Genomic DNA, 24,956 nt, shown 5'->3' on the forward strand with positions numbered 1-24,956 from the left:
AGGGCTGGAGGGGGTCTCCTTCCTGTCGTGTGCTAGAAGAGGCCCCCCGGGCGGGTCTCCCCCACAAGGGACCTCCCTCCTGTGGCCCTGGTGGGGCCCCCACCTTCTGCTCTGGTCCTGCCCTCTCTCTGCATCTCATGTGCAGCAGGCAGAGAGGAAGGCGTCCTTCCGAGTGGAAGGTTACCTCCCGCCAGCCTGATCCGGGGGACGATGGCGCTCCAGGGGTGAGTGGATGTCTCAGAAATGCGCCGTTGGCGGCGGACTTGACCCAGTGGTTAGGTCATCCACCTACCACATGGGAGGTCCGCGGTTCAAACACCAGGCCTCCTTGACCCGTGTGGAGCTGGCCCACGCGCAGTGCTGATGTGCGCAAGGAGTGCCTGCCATGAAGGGGTGTCCGCCGCATAAGGAAGCCCCACGCACAAGGAGTGCCCTCCGTAAGGAGAGCCGCCCAGTGCGAAAGAAAGTACAGCCTGCCCAGGAATGGCACCACACACACAGAGAGCTGACACAGCAAGATGACGCAACAAAAGAAACACAGATTCTTGTGCCACTGACAACAACAGAAGCGGACAAAGAAGACACAGCAAATAGACACAGAGAACAGATAACCAGGGTGGGGAGGGGGAAGGGGAGAGAAATAAATAATAATAAATAAATCTTAAAAAAAAAAAAAGAAATGCGCCGTGTCACCGCAGCACTCGGCAGGGCAGAGGCTGAGCTGGAGTTCCTGCGGGTAAGGCCATGGGCGCCCTTCGGTCTGTTGAGGGGGTGCAGTGCGGCTGCCCCGACCCAGCGCCTTCTCTGGGGGGTTCGGACCCACAAAGAGGGACGAGCAAGGTTGCTCCGTCCCCCCGGGATTCAGGGGGAAGCTTCTGGAAGCAGGTGGCAGGGGAGATGACCCCAGGAGATGGGCGGGGTTTGGGGGATGGGAGTGGATGCCAGAGGGCCTTTCTTCGCCTGAGAGAAGTGGCCCCAGCCATTTTCCTGTGGTGGGGAGGCCACATTTCTCAGAGATGACGCACAGGGCAGCTACGGCACAGAACTGGGCTGGGAACTCCAAGTCTGTGGCTTCAGCACAGCACACCCATGGGGTCTGGGACCCCACGGTGGCTCTGGGCCCCTCTCTGCCCACTGTCCTGGGAAGGGCAGTGGCCCTCCTGCCCCACGCATGTGGCTTTGCTTACTGCACATCTCACTGCCACTGGGCCAGGGTGGTGGGAGCAGGGACTAAAAAGAGTCCCAAGTGCCCCGGAGAGGACAGAAGTGTACCAGAAGCATGCAATGGTACATAATAAGTGCCCTAACGATAGCAACAATCACACTGGTTAGTACTGCGTGCAGGGCTGGGGGAGTGGGGGAGAGGGGCAGTGGAGGCAGAGCTGGGCAGCGACTGGGAGGGAACTCTGTATTCCCCACAGCTGGGGAACTGGCTGGGATTGGCTTCAAAGGGAGCTGCAGGGTGTACGCATTTCTCGGTGTATGGCGGTAGAAACACTGCGCGACGTAGCAGACCCGTGGGCAGCTCCTAGCAGGGGCCAGCCGGCCATCACGTCATTTAAGAACACCGACAGACACAGCTGCCTGCTCCCGCCTCGGTGTGCTCTCCCAAGAGGGCTCAGCGTTCCCTTGACAAGCGGCCTTCCAGAACCATCTGAGCCCATCAGCCCTCTGGGAGGCCACTGCAGGGCGGCTGCTGCCCCCAGACCCTGGCTTTGTGTCACCGGCTCACTGTGTGCATCCCCCCCTCCCCATCCAAATGATGGAAAATGCATAGAAGGGAAGCCACCATCTCATCAGCAAAGATGCAGGAAACCTGTCTTATTTGTTTCAGTCTCTCATGGGAGATACTGAGTGGATCTGACTTAATTTGCAGGCGGTCTTTATTCCCCTGTGTAGGCTGCTTGGAGTGAGGCCTGCTCTTTCTGCCCAAGGTGCACAGAGAGACAAATGAGGGGAGCTCTGCCATCCGCACCCCAGAGCCCACTGCCATCCTTCTCGCTTGGGGGCATGTGGGCTCAACAGAGTCCTCTTCTTCTCCTTGGTTAGAAAAGGAAATACAGCAAGATAATCCCTCCACCTGAAGACAGCACAACTGCCTTCCAGTATATTAGTCCTGCTTGCCGTGTCCTGTGCAATCCCATGTGAATATGCAAGTGTATTTAAATTGGGCTTATTTTATGTTCACATTTTTGCGTATTCTTATATTCGCACATCATGAATATTTTTGAAAACTTATTTCAAATCAGCACACAGTGTCCTCTAATTTTTCCCTTCAAGGCTCTATTATTTGACATACAAAATTATTTCCAGTCTGGGATAGACTTAGACAATACCGAGATTAACAGTTTTCTATCTAAATCTTTAAAAAAAAATTTTTTTTTTAAAAGAAGCTTTAGATTACATAAATGTTACATCAAAAATATAAGGAGGGAAGGAGACTTGGCCCAATGGGTAGGGCATCCGTCTACCACATGGGAGGTCTGCGGTTCAAACCCCGGGCCTCTTTGACCCATGTGCAGCTGACCCATGCACTGTGCTGACGTGCGCAAGGAGTGCAGTGCCACTCAGGGGTGCCCCCTGCGTAGGGGAGCCCCACGCACAAGGAGTGCACCCCATAAGGAGAGCTACCCAGTGTGAAAGAAAGTGCAGCCTGCCCAGGAATGGCCCTGCACACAAGCTGACACAGCAAGATGATGCAACAAAAAGAAACAGATTCCCATGCCGCTGACAACAACAGAAGTGGACAAAGAAGAGCATGCAATGAATAGACACAGAGAACAGACAATGGGGGGCTGGGGGGGGGAAGAGGAGAGAAATTAAAAAAAAAAATACGGAATTTCCATATACTACAACCCCTCCCCCTCCCACCCTTTCCTTCATTAGTGTGGTACCTTTGTTACAATTGATGACCACATATTGAAGCACTGCTACTAACCATGGTCTATCGCTTATAATATGGTTTATGCTTTACATTTTGCACAATTTTATAGGTTTTGATGAAATGTATAATGGCCTGTAACTGCCATTGCAATATAATGCAGGACAATTCCAATGTCCCCCAAATGCCCACATTACCCCTGTTCTTCCCTCTCCCTCCCCTCAGAACCTCAGGTGGCCACTGACTTCACATGAATGTTCTAAGGTCTTCCACTACTAGAGTAATAGTAAGTCTATTTTAGTCCATAGCTGCATTCCCCCTGTTTGTTTGTTCCTCAGTCTTGAGGATTTGGGGTGGTGATGCCCACTCTGCTTCCATGAGGCTTGTCTGCCCTGCCTCTAGTGTCTGCATCTCTAGAGCCCTCAGAATCTGTGCCGTTTGAGGCACTGTTCACTGTGGCTGTCAATGAGATCCTGCTGAGACGTGCAAAAGTGTAACCTCTGGAGTGACCTCCGGACTCATTTTGAAACCTCTCAGCCATAAAAACTCATTTGTAGTTAATAGTTCCTCCTTTTGGTCAAGGTCTTTTTCCAAAAGCTTTGCTAGTTGGTGTTTGGTACCTAAATCTTTAGCCAGTGCTTGCCTGCTTCATTCCTTAGGCACCGAATCCCACGAGTGGACTTTCTGGGTCCAAGGCTACGGGCCTTTCTAAATTGTGTGGGGGCCTTGCAAAGGCACCTTGCACTGGCATCATTTCTGGATGGTCTCCTCTCCTCCCCCGGCTGCCAGTACTGTGAGGACGCTGGCTCCTCCCAGGACCCCGTTACTCCATGAACAGTCACTGGGTTATTCAAGTGTATCTCCTCACGGCTCTGTTTTCTCATTAAAGAGAAAAAGAAGCCGTTCTCGGATGGCATTTTCTTGAAACAGACGCCTGTTGTGGCCCTGGGTTCACTGACGATTGACTCTGCTAGTTCATTATTTCACACCAGAAGTAGATTTGGCAGAAGTCCAGTTTGGGTGACATAATCCCAACTCCAAGATTGTCAACGACATTAGCATATCAAAACCCCAGAATACTCTGTTGAAGGTTAACTCATTGTTTTCCAGGCTTTTTCAACCGCAGAACCCTTTGTCTACAGAATCAGGGGTTGTGGAATGTTACAAACATTTTTTCCGTTGGTGAGTTTTGTTTTTACACTACTGGCATCACACTGGTTGGAGCCTGCTTCCCCCAGCCCTGTGCTACACTTAGCATCACAACTGTGCCTTCCCCGGGTGACCCTCCATGCTCTGTAAGCTCCTCTGTAAGGGTCACCTGGTAAGCCTTTTTAAGGCAGGAGAGGCTTGAGGAAATCACTCTCCCCTCAAGAGCCAGTCTCCCCCCCACTCCCAAAAGCCTCAGCTGTGGTCAACAACCCTGTGTTGAACAGCCTATGAACGGTGGTGCTGAGATTTTTCAGTCTAGTTTCTTAGGGGAGATTCTCCAGGTGGAATTATAGGGTCAAAGGGTAGGACTTCTTGTGACTCTTGATGACAATCTGGAAATAGTCCATTTTGTTCCCTATGGTTTCCAGTACAAGGTTCTATATAGGCTGGGAGCCAGGAGAGCCTGGTTCCAGTGCCAACTTGGCTGCCAGCTGTAGGGAGAAGTGGGCATGGTAGTGAGATGCCCTGAAGTACGGGGAGATGCAGCGTCTCTGAGAAGTACACCAGCAATAGCAGCACATGATGGACAAGAAGTGACGTCTCAGAAAATTCCTTAATCGAGAGGGTGTGCAGGCACAGACAATGCTATTTTGCTTTCTCAGATTGAGCATGTCCTTGGTGACATTACTTATGTTTGCCTATCTCTCCAAATGTTCTGGATATCCTGCGTTTCAGTAGTTAAAAGAGAAGACTCAGGCACAAAGGGACACACATTTCCAGTCCACCACTTAAAAGCTGTGTGACCTTTTGTGGGTACTTAACCCTTCTGTCCCTCATTTTCTCATCTGAAAAGAGATAGCTCCCCTATCTCTTAGGATTGTCATGAAGATTAAATACCACATACAAAATGCTTAGCAAGCTTAAGGATTTTGGGACTCTGAATACTGAAAAATGTCATACTTCTTTATAATTAAAAAATAAATTAATACTAAACCATTAAAAAGTGTAATGACTTCAACAAATGGTATAGAGAAAACTGAATATCTACATGCAAGAGAATGAAGCAGAGCCCTTACCTTACACCAAATAGGAAAGTTAACTCAGAGGGGATCAAAGACCTAATTTTAAGAGCTAAAACTATAAAACTCTCAGAAGAAAACATAGTAGCAAATCTTCAAGACCTTGGATTAGGCAGTGGTTTCTTAAATACATTACTGAAAACATGAGCAACAAAAGGAAAAAAGCGAAATTGGATTCTGTTAAAATTTAAAACTTTCGTACATCAAAAGACAAGATCAAGAGAATGAAAAGCCTACCCACAGAATGGGACAAAATATTTATGAATCATGTGACTAATAAAGATTTAATATCCAGAATATATAAAGAACTCTTATAACTCAACAACAACAAAAAAAACAGCCCAATAAAAAATGGGCAAAGGAATAGGCATTTCTCCAAAGAAGATATACACATGATTAATAAGCACATAAAAAGATGCTCACCGTCATTAGTTATGAGGGAAATGCAGATCAAAACCACAATGAGATACTGCTGCACCTCTACAAGAATGACTAATCAGAGAGATGGGCAGTAGTAAGGGTTGATGAGGATATGGAGGAACTGGATCTCTTGTGCATTGCTGGTGGTCATACGAAATGCTGTGGAAAACAATTTAGCAGTTTGGTGGTTCTTTTAAAGATTACACCTAGAATTACTATATGAACTGACAATTCCTCTCTTAAATATAGACCCTAAAGAATTGAAAGCAAGGACTCAAATAGACATGTGAGCACCAATATTCATAGCAGCATTATTCACAATAGCCAAAAAGTAGAAGCAACCCAAGTGTCCTTCAGCAGATGAATGGGTAAAAAAATTTGTACACACAATGGAATATTATTCAGCCATAAAAATGAATGCAATTCTGATATATGCTGCAACATGGATGAAACTTGAAGACATATGTTGGGTGAAATGTCAGACAGAAAAGGACAATATTGTATGACTCCACTTATATGAAATAACCCTTGCAGGGGGCCGTCCTCAGTCACCTGTTGGCCGAGAAATTACAGACCGAGCTGCAAGGCAACAAAAGAGTTTATTGGGGGTCTTAGAATTGCAATTCAGGGAGCACAGATTCAGGGAGCACCCCAAGCTGTGTCCCACCTTGGGGTTTTCAAGAAAGGAGTTTTCAAGAAAAAGAAGATTATGTAAGCTGTTTGTAAAGAATTAGGATCGGTGGATGTTTGGGGGCTTTCTGAATGTCCTTTAAGGTCCACAGTTACTGATTTCTTCACCGTGCGGTTGGTTCCCGGTGTCCAGTTGTTCTCAGAAACATCACTGCTCATAGTTTTGCAGACCTTGGCGGTTTATGATATCTGATCAGACTCCATTTTAAGTCTCTTAGCCATAAGAACCCCATTTTGCCTTCCAGGTGGATATGAAGATGGGGGAGCCCCCACTAGAGCCTCGGCTACCATTCAAACAAAAGCCATTTGCATCAGGTTTATACTCTTATCTCTTTTAAGAATTCGGTTGGTCTGATGCAGTCCCCAGCACCGAACGACCCTGGAGACCCTGACAAAATAGAGTCTTCTAACTTGGTAAATTGAGGACAGATCTTGGGGCAAAGGGGACTGGTCACTTTCTCTGCAGAGTGCTTATGGCTCATCTTGCTCTAACAGCCATGCTCATGATCTGGGACATCACTTTCTAGGCCTGTGCCTCAGTTTCTCCATCTGTAATGTGTTTGTGTGTGGGGAGGGAAGCAGAAAATACTGCTGTGGACTTAAGTTGACACAAGTGGGAAAAAGGACTCCATTACCTTGCCATGGCTGAGAAGAGTCTGAATTCTAAAACCTTGCTCAGAATACTGTTTTTCTATTGTACCATTTCCATAATAACCATTTGCCTGGTGCCCTTAGTAGACACTCTTGAAAAAAGAGACTCCTTGGGTTAAAAATGTAGGAAATAGGAAAATGCACTTGGAGATTCACCCTGCACATTCCCTGTCAGATGCATGGAGAGATTCTGTAGCAAGAAAATTTGTTTAGCTCAGTGTTTCCTAAACCTATCTGGCAAACCTACTCTTGTTTTGTTTTTCTTGCTGTTTTCTCCCAGAACACCTAAGCACGTGTTTTCTTGGAGTAGTTTGAAACCCATCGTTTTAAACCTGTGTGCCTGCCTCTGCCAAATCTTGGCCTTGTCTTGCTGCAGTTCGCTCAGCAGCACCAGACTACGGCATGCTGGTCCATCAAGTTTTCCCAGAGAAGATGCGGCTGGGACGGGAGATGGCCTTGGGGATCTGTGCCAAGCGGATCATCGTCTACCAAGTGAGAAATGCCAGCAGAATCGCAACCTTGCAGTTTCAGTGGTGAGATTGGGATGGCTTCCACCCACGTGAGGGCGGCTCGGGTGATAAGGACGCAAGCTTCTCGCTTGCCTTTGAGCCCTTGCCCCTTCAAGGCAGAATGGGAACGTGAGCTTTCCCTTACCAGATGCACGGCGTGCAGATAGCCTGTCCCTGAACCGACATTCTGATGCCCGGTGGGAGGTTCAGAAGTCCAGCAGGGGGGTTGGAGAGGTTCCCAGGAGGCTGTTTCTTCTCTAATTCTCCCACCCTCCCACCCACACCCACCTAAGGGGATACTCTTTCCCTCTGGGTAAAGTTTTCTCAATCTGGGGAATACATCAGTGTTCAGAGCATGGGAGAATGAGGGAGATGGGAGAGGAGAGGGTGCTTTTATGAGGTTCTCCAGAGAAGCAGAATTGAGCAGATATATATAAAGGGATGTATTATAGGCATTGGCTCAGCTCTGTAGGGTGGCCGCACACAGGAAACTCTGACCAAGGTGAAGTTGAACTCCCCAGGGGAAGCTGGCTGACTGAAGTAGAGGCTGACGTTCCTCTTTCTGATTTCTGAAATCCTCATCCCTAGCTTTTAAGACCTCCAACTGGCTGGATGAAGAGAGTCCCCACATTGCTGAAGGCAATCTCCTTTGTTGATGGTAGATGCAGTCCCTTGTAGATGCAATCAACTCATTATAGATGCAAATTCATCTGATAAATGCCCTCACAGTACCCATCAGGCCAGTGCGTGCTTGACACAACAACTAGACACCATCCCCTAGCCAAGCTGACCCATGGAAATAACGGTCACACTTGTCTACATGGAGTGGAGTCTCGTGGTTTTGAAACATTTTCCTTTTAAATTTTCCTTTCCCATACCCAGGAAGGGAATAGTAAGTAGTTTCAGAATAAATGTTTTTTTGCCTTTAGGAAAAAAATGTTTATATCTAAAATACATAATAATTTAATATAATTTCATTAAGTCAGAACATTCAAGTGGCCTTTATATTATCAGGGAACTTATTTTTTCTTATACTTTAACCATCTTGAAATATAAACGATATTTATATTTTGTTATTTTTTTTGGAGTTTTATTTATTGGAATTATTTTAATTCAATTAAAAGAATATTTGAAGAATTTTAATTACTGAATTGATTCAATACTATTTCATTGTTCTGTTTTATTGACAGCATATTTAATTGTTCAAAATTTCCAATCTCATTTATTTTAATATATTCTTAGAAATGCAATAACCTAAGAAAGTAATTTTGAAAAACTGGTATTTTGCAAAGTCATAAAGTTCTACAGTTCCCTTATGTAAGTATTTTATATTTAAATTGTTTTCCCCACTATCAGGGACAGTTTCTTAATTATAGCTGGGCAGTCATCAGATTCACAAAACAAAGATGGCTTAAAACTACCTTGTCACCAGGTAGGATTTCTGTGCCCTGAAGGCCATTTTCTTCCTTGGCATGATCTTCTTCTTTTTCTTATTTTCGAGGTACCAGGGGCTGGGGATTGAATCTGAGACCTCGTATGGGGGAAGCTGGTGCTCAACCACCGAGCCACATCAGCTCCCCTGAGTTGGTATTTTCATCTGTTTGCTTGTTTGTTTTTAGGAGGCACCAGGAACAGAACCCAGGACCTCCTGTGTGGGAAGCAGGTGCTCAACGGCTTGAGCCATATCTGCTCCCCTTATTTTTATGGGAACATCATCATATGAATTAATGACTCTGCCCCTTGCCGCAAACACACATCTTACATGGAATGTGACATGAATTCCAGAAGCTTCTATAAACAGAGAACGGGGAATGCTGAGAAATCTGATAATGAGCTCAGGAAGCCGGTATTCAGTTTAATAGTTTATAACAAAAGCCAGAATGTTTCCAATAATTACAGAGGCTGGTCTGAGCAGCCTGCAGCCAAATTCCAAAGGGAATAGAGGAAGCTGCCAGGTTCAAAGAATTCAACCCGGAGCCACACTAGCAGCAGGTCAGATGACAAGGTTATTCAATCAAAACCATTTTCAACATAGAATTTTAGCCCCTGGTGGTCATTGTTCTTAGTCATTAGGAGGAATTAAAACCTCTGAAGTGAAAAGCAGAAGGTGGGGGCAGGTACAGGCTTTGTGGTCCCTTTTTAAGAAAAAATATACAAAGTTACAAACATAAAACATGGTGCGCAAGTGAATATTTACTTAGAATGAGAAAATAAAATCACAACAACGTACAACTGTAAGGGTAAGGCCACATTGGGAAAATAGGAATAGGACTACATTAGGAAATAGGAATTGCAAGTGCCTTCAGATAAATAAATCACTTAGGACTGCTCATAAAAAAGAGTGTAAACAACTTAGGGCTGCACCTAAAAAGAGTGTAAATAACTTAGAGCGGCCTCCAAGGAGAGTGTCAATAAATAACTTAAGGCAGCCTCCAAGGAGAGTGTCAATAAATAACATGGGGCTGCTCACAAGAAGGGGCTTTTCTTAAAGGAAAAAAAATAGATACGCTACCTTCAGCTAACCGCAGTGTTCCGCTTCTGTGCCTGCTTGCTCGCTCACTTACTAGTAAACCCCCTCCCCCTCCTAAAAGGCTATGAAAATACCTCTTCCCTGAAACTCGGGGCTGCTCTCTCCTTTGCGGAGGACGAGGCAGTCGCCGTACAGCTAATAAAGCTCTCAATTGGAACTTTTATTCAAAGTCTGAGTCTGGTCAATATCGCTGGTCTATAACACAACTTCTTAAAAGCAAATATCATAAAAGCCAGAAAATAATATCTTAATTACTCCCCAAAACCCAGGAATAATTTTTTTCTTTCCAATTTTTGATGACATTCTCTTTGATTACCTGTCATAGGATAACATTTTTTAAACAATATTTTCACTAGGGATAATAAAAATAACATAGTGATTCTTCTAGCTTGGCTTGTTGGAATCCCTTTTTATTATTGATAGTTAGGATGGATAAAACATGCACATTCGTACAGAGATGGATTTGCAGCAGGGCTCTGTGCTACAAACAGGAAACTCTAATAAACTCAATTTCAGTGAATCCCATCCAAAGAAGAAAAGTCTTGTGTGGGGTGTTGAAAATATATGGGATATATTCCTGACAGGACAGAAGTTCCATTTTGATGGGGTTCTGTTTTTGAGAACAGAATTAAGAGTATTCATTTGCAGTGACTGAAAAAGTTCTGCAGTCCAGCTTCCGGTTCTGCACATGTTGAGGCTTGTTCTCCTCCATCCCTCACACCCTTTCTGTGCTGGTCACTGTAGGACAAGGCCAATTTCATGTGGCCTCTGGCCTCCACCTTCGTGTCATGACATCAGGGGAGTGGGTCCAAAAAGTGCCAGGTGTATTTCTGAGATGGTTAGCAAGAAATTAACTGTTGCTGAAGTGGCCACATGCCATACAAAGTGCTGGAATCCAAAGTAAAAGTATCCCCACCTCAACTTACATGCCATTTTCCTCACAGAGAAGCTCTTCTGTGTCAAAGTTTGGCTGCAGATATGAATTTCCCATCAAAAGATGTTATCCACATGGTGAAAAATAGAAATAAAATTGAAGCACCGCAGCCAAGTCTGTTTTCGGCTTCACGTCAAAAAATATCAGAATATCATTCTGTGCAGTTTCTTACCTTTGAGCATTTACTGTCTGAAAGGAGAGTTTTGTCAAGAGTTTCTGAACATAAAGAAACATGATTTGTGTGTGTCTGAATAATTCAGATTTCTTAAAGAAGAGTTATTAGCTTCAAAAAACAGTTTACTTATCAGACATTTTTGACATCTGAATGACCTTAATATAAACTTTTCAAGGCACTATGAATGAATATTAATGCTTATTGACAAAATTTATGGATTTCCAGAAAATCTTCAGCTTTGGAAAAATGTGGCTACAATGATTGACTAGTGGGGTTTAGGCACTTATAATTTGAATACTAAGAGTTACTCTGGTCAATTGAGTAGCATTTATGAATGCTTGAGAAAATATGTCATTATTTAAAAATAAAAATAAAATAAGATTTAATAAATAAAGGAAAGGAAGTTGGAAGAATGATCAACTTATCTAAAATGTGGTTAGTGGAAAATAAAAGTTTTTCAGAGGAAAGGGAACTAATAGTCATCTACATCCATTTGTTTACCATCTAACTTATGTAAGCAGAGTTTCAGTGTTTTTTTTGTTTTTGTTTTTAAATGGTGGCTGTGAAGATCAGCTTTAAAAAGGTGGACCAAGAGTGGCAGGGGATCATTTTAAGCCCCAAATCTGTCTTTATAAAGACAGCTTCATTGGAGGAAGCTTGAGATTCTTACTGAACTACCTGAAGAGATTTTATTTGGAAGTTACATACGAATTTGTACCTAATAGCTCTACTTGTCTTAGTCGGCCTTAGCTGCTATGACAAATAGCACACCATGGGTTGGCTGACACAGGTACTGATCATCTCATGGTTTTGAGGCAGGAAGGCCACCAGGCGAGGCCATGCCTTCTCCTGCAGTCTGTGGCTCTCTGGTGCTGGCGGTCCTCCGTCACATGGCAACATCCCTGGTTTCTTCCTGTGGCTTCCTCAGACTTCTGGCTTTCACATGGCTGCATCCAAATTTCCTTCTTTCTAAGACTGCCAGTCATGTGGGTTAAGACCCACCCTGGTTCAATTTGTCTTTACCCTAACCAGGAACAACATCTTCAAAAGGTGCTATTGACAAATGGGCTCGTGCCACATGGACATGGTTCAAGATGTGAATGTCTTTGGTGGAGGATGTGAGTCAATCGCCACCATGAATACCTGGCATTTCATTTTTCTTATTAGAATGGTATATCACAAACAATAATGGATTTTTCCCTCTGAGCCTCCATATCGATAACCCTCAGTCCTCTGCAGCTCATCCCACTGAGCTATACAAAGAGTCTCACTTGGTGTGTGGGCTTTGAAGGAAATGTGAGAAGCGTTTCCCAGCGATGTGACCTCAGTCCCAGCTGCCCTGTGTCCTGTGGGCCTTGGTCTGTTCCTGGTCTGTAGGCAAGGCTAGTCATAGAAGCGTCCTCTTTCTTTGAGGCCAGAGCACTGCATTCCCATGAAGCCTGTAGAGTAGAGCCAGGCACATAATAGCAAGACGTGGTAGAATATGTCAACCACTGTTAGCTGAGGTCTTGCCTTCAACGTCTTGGGATTTGTGTAATGAAAACAACAGGTATATTTAACCGCTTTTTGGAACTATACCTTCTAGGCTGTGCTCACACCTTACAAGGGGGAATAGAGGGCCAAACGTGTACCTGGCTCATTTTATACCTTTTCTCCTAATACTCCACTCAGTACATTGCTCGATAAACAAATATTTGATTGATGAATGATGGGCAAAGTGCCAAGAAGGGTTTCCTTTAATTTAAGAAAAAATGCTGGGCATAGGCAGATGCCAGCTGCTGCCAACCTCTTGGTCCCCTACATTGCTGTTGAGCTGAGGGGTCTAGTACTTTGTCTCACACTGTACAGTCATGATCCTGGGGCTCAGGGATGGCCAATGCATGGAAATCTTTGTGTCACCCAGCGAAAAAAGTTGTCCATCATGAGTAGTGTCACTGGGAAGAAGCACATGATGTCACCGCTACGGCTGGAACCTGTAAACACTTCCTGGACCTCCGCTCTACCCAGCAGGGGTTTACCATGCAGATGGGCTCCCGACAGCCTCCCCGCCTGTAGCCCGTGAGTAAATGCTGCAGGCTCCTCTGGGCTTCGGCAAGTGTGCTTTTCATACAACAATTTTTATAGATACACTTGACCTGGAAACCTCTTAAAAAGATTTAAATCTCCCTAACAATGAAAGAAACATGATTAAAATGAAATGTGATTTTCTTGTTTTGTTCCCCCTCAGGTGGCTAAGGGCTAAAATAAACAACGACACTCACTGGGAGAGCCAGTTGATACAGTCTTTCCAGAGCACTTAGGAATAGATATCAAAAGCCTTAAAAATGTCCAGGTCCTTGTGGCCCTGTCATTTTACCTGGGTTGTTACTTATCTGCAGGTCACAAAAGTTCATGCTTATGGAGGTTCCATAGAGCATTATTTGTAACAGTGGACATTTGGGAGCAAACCGAGTGTCCCAAACTATAAGACTAGTTAAATAAATCTTAGCACATATACATAATTTAGACATTGAAATCAGTTTTCAGAGAAGGATGACGTGTGAAAGTGTACATGACATAATGTTAAGTGAGGAAAGGTGACTCATGGGACGGTATCTGATGAAACTTTCTGCAGTGGTGAAATGTTCTTTAGCTGTGATGTCCCATATCTCAGACTGTTGTACACTTGAAGATGGCTAGTGCAATTGAGATAATGAACTTTAAATTTTATTTCATTTTAATTAAATGATGGTAAAATTTAAATGGGCACAGGTGGCCACTGTATTAGACCTTACAGGTACCATTGACTTGTGATATCAATTTGGTTAATATTAATGGGTTAGAAATTAAGAAACAAAGAAGACAGAAATGAACTGCCTACAAATGGTTTTTTGTGTTGCCTTTGTGAGCTGGGCATGCAGGCATAATCACTTCCCCTCCTTTGTATGGGTCAGTATTTATCAAACTTTCTGCAAGGAGTGTGCATCACTGGTATAACTAGGAAGGCGATGAGTCCTTTAAACATGATCGTGCCACCCCTGCAAGTAGTCCATATTTATTAAGCACTTCAGAAGTGCTTTGAAACAGTTTACTACTGTGATTGCTCCTTTTCCCAGGTGTTGTGCTAAGTACTTTGCATGAATTATCTCATTTAATTATCAAGCAGCCTGGTGAGGTAGGTACCGGCCCTTAAAGGATGAGCAGACTGAAGCTCGGAGAAGTCCAGTAATGTGCCCGCTGGCTGAGGTTTGAACCTGTGCCTCTCTGATTGCACTGCCTGTTCCCTTCACCCCTGCAATATAACCCTTCTTCACTTGCCAGGGTGGACATTCAGGCCAGGGAGCCAGGCTTTGCGTGCCGGCGTTCTCACATTTAGCTCATCATCTCTAAGCTTGGCTTCTTCTGTTACAAAAGAGAATGATATAACACATCGGGTGACACCCTTGATAGTCGCTGTGGGCTCCCCTGGCCTGCAGAATGTGCATCACTGGGAGCTTGCTTCGAATGCAGATTCTCAGGCCTGTGCCAGACCTACTGAACCAACACCTGCACTTTTAAAAGAAACCCAGGTAATTTGGATGCGCGTGAGCATGCGAGAATCCAATAGACTCATGCAGAGGTGCTGAGGAGCCGCGTCACTCGGGGAGACTCATTTCCCCTCTCTGAGCCTCAGTTTCCTCATTTGAGCAGCTCTGCCCTTCCCATAATGTAGGGTTCCATCCAGGGGGACGGTGCGTGTCATGCTGCAAGGTTGGTGTCTGCGGGCCGTGCTCAGTGAGAGCAGGAGCAGCGGCTCCGTTCCGGCTCACGGAGATCTTGCTCGGGTGTGCCAGCTCCCATGGGAGCTCTACCACTGGGTCCCATGGTCTGAGCATTTGGCTGCAGAACCTAACTCAGAAAACAAAATGAAAAAAGGATCTTAGGTGGCAGACTATTTGCACAGAACCAGATAAATCCATGAGCATTTCATTGAAACCACAGGGTGGCAGTGCCAAGATGTTTCTAGGGAGTTGGGGATGATGAATGTAAATTAATTATACCTGACTTACCTGCCCCTGCCGAGGTGCCATGGGTAAAAGACCATGAATATTGCTTTTACAGCCTGATTTCAGGGAGTGTAAAATATTTATAAAGATTTCACAGGCTCACTTGGGCAATTAGTCCTTCTAAGCCTATTTTGCTCATAATATACTGTTTTCCCAAGCAGCAGATTTTACCACCATGAGACTTCAGGAATCTAACATTTGCATCACAAAGGACTATTTTAGACCATTTTTCCTGGGTTTTAAAAGATTTCTTCATATTAGAAACTCTCTGTAGGCACCACTTTCAATGATCGCATCCAGCCGAGCACTGGTCACCTCCGTCTCGTGGCCCCATGCTGTCCTCAGGCTCAGTGTGGCCACACAACCTGCTCCAACCACCTCCCTCCACCAGGATGGCCTTGTTCGAATGGGACCCCCCACCACCCTGTAGGAAATGGGGAGGGTCTGGACCTGCGCCCTCTCCTCCCAGCCCACCTCCCCAGGTCTTCCCTAGTGGGCATGGCCCCTGCAGTCCATCCTTGCCCCAGTCTTCAGAGTGGCCTTGGAAAAGACCAGTCCGGTAGTGTCGTTCCCCTGCTGAATGTCTGTCGGTGGCTCTCGGTTGTCTGCAGAGACCAGCCCACGCCTCTGGAAGACTCGCCGTCCGGCCCCAGCCCTGACTTACGTCTTCCCCTGACCCCTCTCTCTGCTCTCTGTCTGCACCACAGCCGGCCTGCAGGCTGCTGACCCCACGTGGACATCTCAGGTTCTGCGCCTTGGTGCTCAGAGGTGCCTCTGCCTGCAGCATGGGTCCTGCCTTCTTCCAGGCTCAGACCTCCAAGAGCAGCCCGACACCTCAAGACCAAGTTCAAGGGCAGCCTCCCGCTGGAAGCCCTCCCTGATTGACTGTCCTACACTCCCTTGCCAGCCGGAGCCAACCACTCCCTTGTTTGGGTAGACCTGCGGTAGCCTGCCGTTTGCATGGGTCGATACATCTAACTTCAGTCCACAGCAGACCGGGAGTCCCTTGAAGACAGGGCCACCTCCTGCTGCCTTTACAGCCCAGCAGGGAGCAGGCGTGTGTCAAATGGGAATGAATGAATGAATGAATGAATGAATGAATGAATGATTTGTGTGGGAATTCAACATGTGCTTAACCATTCCTTGTTTTTAGATATTTCATTTACTTTTGGTTTTGCAATATTGTCAGTGTACTGAGATACACTTCCTTGGAAAAGAGGTTTTTCTATGCCTTATATTGTTTCTTTAAGCTCGAGCTCAGAAGTGCCATTATCAGGTACAAGAGCATGGAAATTTTCAAGAGCCCTAATTTCCTGAGTGCCATTCCCATGCCTAGTATCCTCGAGCCTGCTTCCTTGCATCCTTGCTGGAAAAGATATTACCATGTTTATCTTTGTTCATTTGATGGGTGAAAACGGTTTGCTACTGTGGCTTTATTTTGCATCTCTGATGGTTGAGTAGTTGAACATTTTCTAAATGGTTTCTTAGCCATTCTTCTGTGAGTTGTCTCAACAAGCATATTACTTTATAGCTCTGTTTGGATTCCTGGGGAGAGAGAAAAACCACCGAGCTTTGACAAGGGTGTAATTTCTGGAATAAATTAGGCAGGTTCTGTCCCTGGGCAGAGCAGGTCCTGTCGGTCTTTCTCGGTCCTTTTGGGGGGGCGTCCCTTAAGCCCCTCCTGTGAGTCGAGTGGCTGCAGCACGCTGTGGGCTCAGGGGGCTGCCCGGGGTCTCTGCCTCCCATCCCCTCAGCCCCTGTGACTCCCACACCTTGAAAAGCTGGGACTCACCTGGACTTTGGTCCTCGCAGTCCAGGCTGAGCTAGACACTCGGGGGCTGCTTCCGGGGTGCCATGTCTCAGCCACAAGTCCCCCATGGTCTGTGAACAGATAATGCCCACTCCCTTCGGCTGGGTGGCAGCTTTGGGGTGTCCTTGATGACCCATCTTTCCACTCCTGAAGGGATTCTCAAGCTCTCCTTTACTTGTTTCTCCGCTCTCGTACCTGCCAGCTGAGCCTGCTCTGACTGCCCACCCAACCGATGCCCACCGGAGGCCTGACAGCACCAGCAGCCCCTGGCCCACCCCTCGCCCCTCAGCTCTTACAGAGCCCTGCTTGGGGCAGAGGAGGTGACGTTGAAGGCAGGACCCCAGCACACTCATGTCCTCCCCCGCCCCAGTCTCCATCTGACCCCCGGGCTTCTGCCTCAGTCTCCTGATTGCTCTCCTGGTTGGGGACAGAGCCTCCCTCTCCCTCCTCCATGACCTCAGGGAATGCCCCTCCCCTAGGGACAGCCCCTTCTTCTTGTACCCCCAACCTCTAGGCAAAGCCTCACCCCATCCAGCCAAATCTCCGAGCTGAGCCCCGGCACCATCATCTCTGCCCAGAGCACCCCACAGTGGCCCTGCGGCTATCACTGTCCCCCACGTCTGAGCTTCAGGTCCCATCCTTCTGTCCCTCTGGGCCCAGGCCACCTGCACTTGCCTCCAACTGACCCATTGTGCTACTGGCATGGTCTTCGTGTCCTCAGCTCCTCTGTGGAGTCAGCAGGCCTGGGCGTGACTCCTGGATCACCACTCACTAGCTGTTTGGGGGATTTATTAGCTGACAGTTCTGAGGCTGTGAAAACACCTACAAAAAGGCCCCATCGGGCGATGCTCTCTTCCTAAAGACCAGCTGCTCCTGGGCTCCTCTGCCACGTGGCCAGGCACATGGTGGCGTCTGCTGAGCTCTCCCTTCCCTTCCAGCTTCGTTGCTCCAGCTCCTCATGCTCGTGGCTTTCTCTCTCTGTTCCTGTGGCTAATTCCTCGTGTTTCTCTCTCTTCATCCTGTTCATAAAGGACTCCAGGAAGAGGATTAAGACCCACCCTGGGTCATGCTGTACTGAGGCAACCTAATCAAAAGAAGTTCCCCCCACCATAGGCGCACGCCCCAGGAATGGATGAGCTTTAAGAACATAATTTTCTGGGGACCAAAAAAAGCCTCAAACTAGCACACCAGCCTTGGATCCTTGAGTGAGCTATTCACGTGCTGTTAGCCTCATGTTTGCACATCTGTAAAATGGGCAGATTATTCCCTAGCTATGGAGGGGTCACATGAGGATTAAATGAATCAAAGCAGATAACCGCCCAGACTTGCGCTTCTGTGCCTTGCTGCTTACCCACCCTACCTGAGTCACAATCCCCTAAGACCTTGTGCATGCAGAAAGCTCACAAGAAGTGCTTTTTATTTATCTATTTATTTTTAAATACTTTTTAAAAATTTATTTCTGTCCCCTTCCACGCCCGCCCCCCCCCCCACCAGTTGTCTGCTCTCTGTGGCCATTTGCTTTGTGTTCTTCTGTGTCCGTTTGTGTCAGCGGCACCTGGAATCTGTGTCTCATTTTGTTGCATCATCTTGCCCCATCAGCTGTCCATGTGTGAAGCACCACAACTGGGCAGGCTGTGCTTTTTTTGTGCTGGGTGGTTCTCCTTACGGGGTGCACTCCTTGTGCATGGGGCTCCCCTACATATGCATGGCAGGGCACTCCTTGTGCGCATCAGCATTGTGCATGGGCCAGCTCATCACACAGGTCAGGAGGCCCTGGGTTTGAACCCTGCACCTCCCATGTGGTAGGTGGATGCCCTATCTGTTGAGCCAAATCTCCTTTCCAGAAGTGCTTTTTAAAGGCTAGAGTTTTCAGTGGGCAAGCCCTGGCAACCAACTGGACACCACTGGAGGGAAGAGACGTTTCTGTGTGAGGGGTTAATGCCCACAGAAGTCCTTGCAGTGTAGATGCTGCAGTGTGTTTGATGCACACAACTGCACACACATCCATGTGTACACGTACACACAAAAGTATATGCATATACACATGCATATATGTGCACACATGTGTGCATACATTCTCACACGTGCACCACGCACACGCATTCACACACATGTTCATGTATATACACACATGCTCACACACACACTTGCACACTCTGAAAACTGGAGCTACCTAAGCGCCTTGTGCTCAAACATTCCTTCCTGCTCTGTCTCAGCAGGGAGCAGATGGTCGAACCATAATCATCGTTTTTCTTTTTAGAAGAACAAACTTGGCTTGGTGTGAAGTCTGGTTATTTTAAGGGTTCTATCAATCAAATCCCAATTTCTCCTTCATGTTAATCATGTGAAGAGTGAATCGCAAGAGTCCCCTGCATCTATCGTACTGAGTTGAGGAATTCACCGGGGTCATTGGTTAACCTTTAGGCATGGAGGGACAAAGGGCAAACGTGTCCAAGCTGGGAGACCTGACACATCTCGCAGGTATTTGTATTTGAAAAAATGGGAATCCCAGCTTAAATGTCATTGCCAGGGCAACCAATGGGCCCACTGAGCCGTGTAGCTATCAAGGATTATGTCCCAGAGGACAGAGCCTCATCTCAGGAGCCCAAGTGGTTTGAAACCTCATTTGTCACCCAGAGAAGTGTTTGCAAGGATGGTTTTGTAAAGGCGAGGAGCAGAAGGGGTGGCCGCAGTTCATTTCCATGCAGGCGTCCGCGGGGAGCTGAGGGATCCTCACTCCCATGAGGGCTTCGGGTAGCCCCGCGCGTCCAGTCCCACAGCTCCTGGGGAGGACGGCCATGTGCCTCTGCCTTCTCTCCCTGAGATCTCTGTACTGGCACGTGCTAGTTAGGAGGACGGGCATTCTCGGGGCCAATCAGAAGAGTCCCATGAGCTAGTGGGAAGGGAAGGGGGAGCGGAGTGGGGCGTGAGTGGGCTGTCGCTGTCCCCGCACAGCAGAAGCAGACCTCCCCCATGTGTGTTTGTTTGCTTTTCCCTCCCCCAATCCAGACCTCAGCAAGTCTGTGCAAATGGCCAGCGTGAATGCTGCCCCCCTGGGGGGGCCCATGCCTGCGAGTTGGATTCAGAGACTCTTGAGCTCAGGAAATGCGCTGTTTGCACGTGGGCTCGAAGATGCCGAGGGAGGCCGGCCCTGCACATCCCTGGACGCCTTCAACCTGGACAGTGGTGGGGAGGGAGTCAGAGGCAGGTGGGTTTGTGCCTCTGTTGCCTGGGTGCGGTCACCCCTCGGGCTGAAGTGTGGTTTGCTGGCCTGGCGGGGGAGCGGCCGTGGCAGGCCAAGCCGCTGCCCCCATAATAGGGTGGCTGGTCGGACTCACCGCCACCCCTGAAGGGAGCTCGGCATGGGCGCAGAGTGCCCTCGGGTCTCCCCTTCTCGGCAGCCATGCTTCCGCGGCCGCCCCTCCTCCCGGATGGCGCCACACAATGCCTGTGGGGCGGCACCCTTCTTCTTCTTTCTCCCTGCGCAGGTGCAGGGCGGAAAAATCCAGTCTGCCCTTTTCCCTCCCCCGACAGCAGCAACAGCCAGGCGTGGGCGGGAAACTCCAGTCTGCCCTCCACCCCAGCAACAGCAGCCACCAATCCCTAAACCCTGCCCCTTCCCCCAGCAACAGCGACGGCCAATCCCTAACCACCACCCCTCCCCCGTCCAGTACTGCCCACTGACCTTTCTCCGGCAACCAATCAGAACAGGGCATGGCTTCGACCAATCAGCCTTCCCCAGCCCCTATAAAACTGTTGCCTCTCCCTCAATAAAGTTGGACTTGCGTGTTTACCTTGTCTCCGCGGTAGTTCTTCTGCCATGCGCCCTCCAGTCCTGAGAGCCCCCGACAAGGGCCTGGCCTCCCTTGTCCCCAGTTCGTCGCCTGCTTCTCCGGGCGATCCCTTTGTCGCCGGCTTTGCTGGGCGACCCCGTCAGCCAAACCGCGCAACCCCTGTGAGACCGACCCCTCGTCTGCTGCCGGACCGACCCCTCGTCCCAAGTGGGACCAACCCCTCGTCCGCAGCCAGACCCCACCTCTACCGACCGAGCAAGCCGTCGCACCTGGGCCCCAAGCGCCCATGTGTTTGGCATGCTGGGGTGATCAGCACCTGAAGGAATTGTTTAAAGGGGGTCTGATGTCTAGGGAAGGTATAAATCACTGGGGTAGCCAACTGTCAACTCACTCTGCAGAGCTTTAGTGAAGGCTGGGAGTTGTTTTATGCTCAACACAAACAAGCACTGCATCCCATCACCCCTACTACCTTACCCCTATCTTTTGGTGAAAAAAGAACTAGGTGGTGCTATGCAATTGAAGAGGAAGAAACGAATGAGTTGCATTAAGTCTTTTTGGTCTTATCATGAGCTGGGTATGGTTCTAGTCACTTCTGTACACCACCTACTAATTGGACCCTAGGATCCCTGTGAATCTGCTTCTGTTGTATTAACCACTGCATGGAGGAGGAAACTGAGGGGTTGGGATTTGAACCCATGCAGTGAACTCCAGACCCTGTGTCCCAAATATTTGCACTATGCTATCTCACCTATCAGCGTACTACTTGTTATTGAATTTATACAAGAAAATAATGAGCTCATAAACACAACTTTACACTATAACATGATGATCTGTAATGTTAAAAAAGAGCCTAGAGCCCTACAAGTTATATAGGTAGTCTGGATTCACAGGCAGCAGGTGACCAATGAAGACGGCTCTCTGAACCATTTCTTCAGGAAAAGTTCTGCATCTGTTTTGGCAATAGGGCTTGGGTGATTCAGTTGACCCTCAATGCACAGATATCTTAAAGTTATTCTTGGAAAATTATGGCCTAAATTCTATAGGTGCAAATATGCATTGCTACTGGCTGCAAATGAAATCACTAATAATGAGACAAAACTGTTGGAGTCTCTAATGCTGAGTAACAAACTAGCCTCAAACAAGCGGCTTAAATGACAACCATTTAGTTACTCTGATCATGCTTTTGTGGCTCAGAAATTTGGGCAGGGCTTAACCAAATGGTTCTTCTGCTTCCTGTGGTATAGATGGAGGACTCTTGACACTGTGCAGGAGGCAGCTGGATTCTTCTGGAGTGTTCTACATGGCTGTCCTCACAAGCCTGGCTCCTTGGTGGGGATGGGGCTGGGGGTGAGCTCAGCTGGGAAGTAAGACCCTAGAGCTGTCCTTCCCAATGGACTCCTGATAGCCGGAGCTGATCTTCTCACCTGCCAGAGGACGGGGCCTGGGCGGCCTTCCCCAGGCCTCCATCTGAAATGCCAAGAGCATCTCCTCCCTTGCCTTACCTGGCCTTGTCTCATCTTGCCTCTCCTTGTCTTGTTGGGTTGCTTTCTGCAGCCCCTCCACTGGCCGGGGACAGCTTCAGAGCACCTGTTCAATCCAGAAGCCAAGGACTTCCACCCCTCTCTGTGGGCCGCCAGCTCTGAACGTGTGCACTGATACCGACCAGGCCGCAGGATCCATTTGGGGTAAAGGAAACCTTACTCCCGAGGCTTGCTTTAAATCCCTCACTGCCATTTCAGGCTGCTTCCCAAATAATGTCCATAATCTTTCTTTTTTTTTTTTTTAATTATTTTCAAAGCGACTTAGAGTTGGGAAGTGCTCTCACAGTCAACGTCTGCCTTTGGCTTGGCAAGTGGCTCTGAGATGTGTTAGAGCTTTGGCTGAGAGAACCCCAGTGCTCTGGCCCCTGAAGGAGGAGGGGCAAGGGGGTAGGGGCATGAGTAGGAAAGCGTGGCATCCCTTAGGGCTGCGGCTCCTCCTGCAGATCCAAGGGGCTGGGGTTGGACTCTTCTCCACCAGGGTTCACCAGCAAACATGTGGAGTAGACAACCGTCCCTGTCTCCGACATCCTCCGGCAAGTTTCCAATGAAGGGCAAGGACAAAGACACTCCTTAAGGAGAAGAACTATTTATATGTGGGTTGGATCTGGCAGGCCACCGGGCACCTCTTAATCATGAACTGCCTCTGAGCATCCACCGTGGCACCTGGAGGAAGGAGAGGTGCAGAAAGCTCCGCTGTGAGGGAACCCCCTGGGCATTTCTCCATGTGCTCTGTCAGCACAGGCATGCCAACTCCCTGCCTCAGCCTGCCTGCCACTCCCCAAGGACTCCTCTGAGGGGGAAGTGCTCCAGGGTGCCCTGGCTGGCTGCTGGCTGGTGTCACCCCCGATTAGTAGAAGTGAAGGAGGGAAGGCTTTGCTGTCCATCCTGAGCTCCCCATTTGATTTTCACTGGCAGACAGGCACCTCTCTGCTCACCTTCTGTGGTTGGTCCAAGTCCAATGCAGAAAACAAAAGCTATAGTAAGTCAGGAAACCACCCTTTCCAGGCCAGCACCCCTGGAGAGCCCACCCTGCTCCAACCTCTGCTCTTAGACCCCGAAGTCCCTCACACTGATCCAGTAAGGCTAGCCAGAACTGTGTGTTCAATGATCTGTTCCCAGCACTGTCAGGAGACTAAATTTAAACTCAGTTTGCTCTCAGAGTTTGTTTTCACTTTGTCAAGTACCATTCTCTCTTTTTGTATTAGGTCCCAAATAATTTTGGGGAAAGCACATGTATTGCTTTGATTCCATCTCTAGGCTCACAAAACAACAGGACAAAGAGCTTTCCAGCAGAACTGGATCAGGAAATCATTTGCATGACACTGAAGCATGACCCATGCTGTGGCTTTGGTAAGCAGCTCCCGGCGCCCTTGGGTGAGGTTCCATCTTTACACCTGGGCAGGGCGGGCACTTGTCCCTTTTGACTTTCTATTCTACCTTCCTGTCCTTCCTCTCCCAGTTTGCCTTCTTCAGGGGTCACTTCTGCTTTTCCTCCCTTTCAGTTTCCCCCAAGATCAATGAGATTTTAAGGTTAAAGTTTGCCTTTCAGCCTCCATAAGCCTTTGGGTGCATATCTTGAGAATCTAAGTGCAAGATTGGCAAAGGCTTTCTTTCCCCCTAATGCCTTTTAACAGCCTTTCTATAGTATAGTTAGCTTCTTAGGGATAGAGAAGAATAACCAATCTTCTCATCTCTTGTTACCACCTTTGAAGATCTTTAAAACCACACAAAAAATGAGAAACTGAGACAAGGTGCTGGGTTGAAAAATCAACTCTTTCTAGTTTCTGATGAGCTCCTGGAGCAGAATTGAGCACACCTGGGTGAGTCGCCTTCCTAGCTTTGGCTGTGCTTGCCCTCATGGTTGCTTATCTAGTTTTCTCCATGTGTTGGGGCAGAGGAAAAAGAGCTTCTTGAGAATTAGACACGTGTGTGCAAATATCAGCTATGGCACTTACTGGCTGATGACCCAACATCTCCGAGCTACCAAATTATTACATATCCTCTTAACAAGAAACACTGTCTTGGATTATAGTTTTGTCATGAATGAAGGAGAAGATGTGAGCACAGTGAACTCTGGAATCTTCATCTCTTCTATTATACCTGGTGAACTAGCAGAAAGAGCTGGAAAGATGAAACCAGGTATATCTGCTTCGTACACAGCCAGGGATGCTGCTTTAAGGAACTGCCCTTTCTTATTGAGATGCCTTCTTCTTCCAGGAGGGCAGATAGTGGCCTTGAATCACATCGGCCTGGAGGGCTTCGCATTCAACATAGCTGTTAGAATGGTCCAGAACTCTCCGGGCAACCTAGAATTAATGGTTTCTCAGCCAAAAGGTACATCTGAGCCAGGTTAGGGAGGCAGAAGGGCCACCTCGATGTCTAGGAACACATGATCGCCATGGGCACTGGGTCTCTGTGTCCCTGGGGGGTCTTCTGCATTGCTGTCCTTGCAGTAGTTAGTGGCTTGCAAAGAAGCAATGCAGGGGGCACAAATCAATACACTTGGCTTCTGCCTTGGCTTGTTCTGTTGAAAGGGTATGGTGTACCCAGTTCACAGCTGGGCCCACCCATTGGTTGTTTTCTTTTCCTGCCCACTTTTCCATGCATGTCAGGGAGGACATCCTTATTGTACCTGAAGTCCTTTTTGGAAGTGGCTGCACCAGGATGTCTTCCTAGGAGGGGCTTAGGCAGGGCAAAGAGGCCTGGGAAGCTGTTCTGAAGTTGAATTCACATAGCATGCAGGCTCTTCTTTTTTGGTGCCCCTGTTA

At 47.8% G+C, this 24,956-nt stretch overlaps 2 protein-coding genes across 13 annotated transcripts in view; both read left to right on the top strand.

Moving 5' to 3' along the window:
• The window catches only part of LOC131278822 (uncharacterized), a 146,963-nt gene extending 136,891 nt beyond the window's left edge, over window positions 1-10,072 (top strand). For 11 of the 12 annotated variants that reach the window (XR_011649106.1, XR_011649107.1, XR_011649108.1 and 8 more), the window contains one exon: window positions 7,247-10,072. The gene's annotated coding sequence lies outside the window, so the exon portion shown is untranslated. Of the gene's footprint in view, window positions 1-7,150 lie in introns of all 12 variants that reach the window. The other variant, XR_011649104.1, reaches the window with a different exon arrangement.
• Window positions 1-24,956, top strand: part of LOC131278948 (FERM and PDZ domain-containing protein 2-like) — a 59,673-nt gene that overhangs the window by 1,629 nt on the left and 33,088 nt on the right. The window contains 5 exon segments of the mRNA XM_058299580.1: window positions 7,247-7,362; window positions 7,496-7,508; window positions 23,446-23,542; window positions 24,221-24,327; window positions 24,406-24,522. Coding sequence (XP_058155563.1) covers window positions 7,247-7,362; window positions 7,496-7,508; window positions 23,446-23,542; window positions 24,221-24,327; window positions 24,406-24,522 — 450 coding nt within the window.

This window comes from Dasypus novemcinctus, chromosome 6 (assembly GCF_030445035.2).
Source record: "Dasypus novemcinctus isolate mDasNov1 chromosome 6, mDasNov1.1.hap2, whole genome shotgun sequence".
Taxonomy (NCBI): Eukaryota; Metazoa; Chordata; class Mammalia; order Cingulata; family Dasypodidae; genus Dasypus; species Dasypus novemcinctus.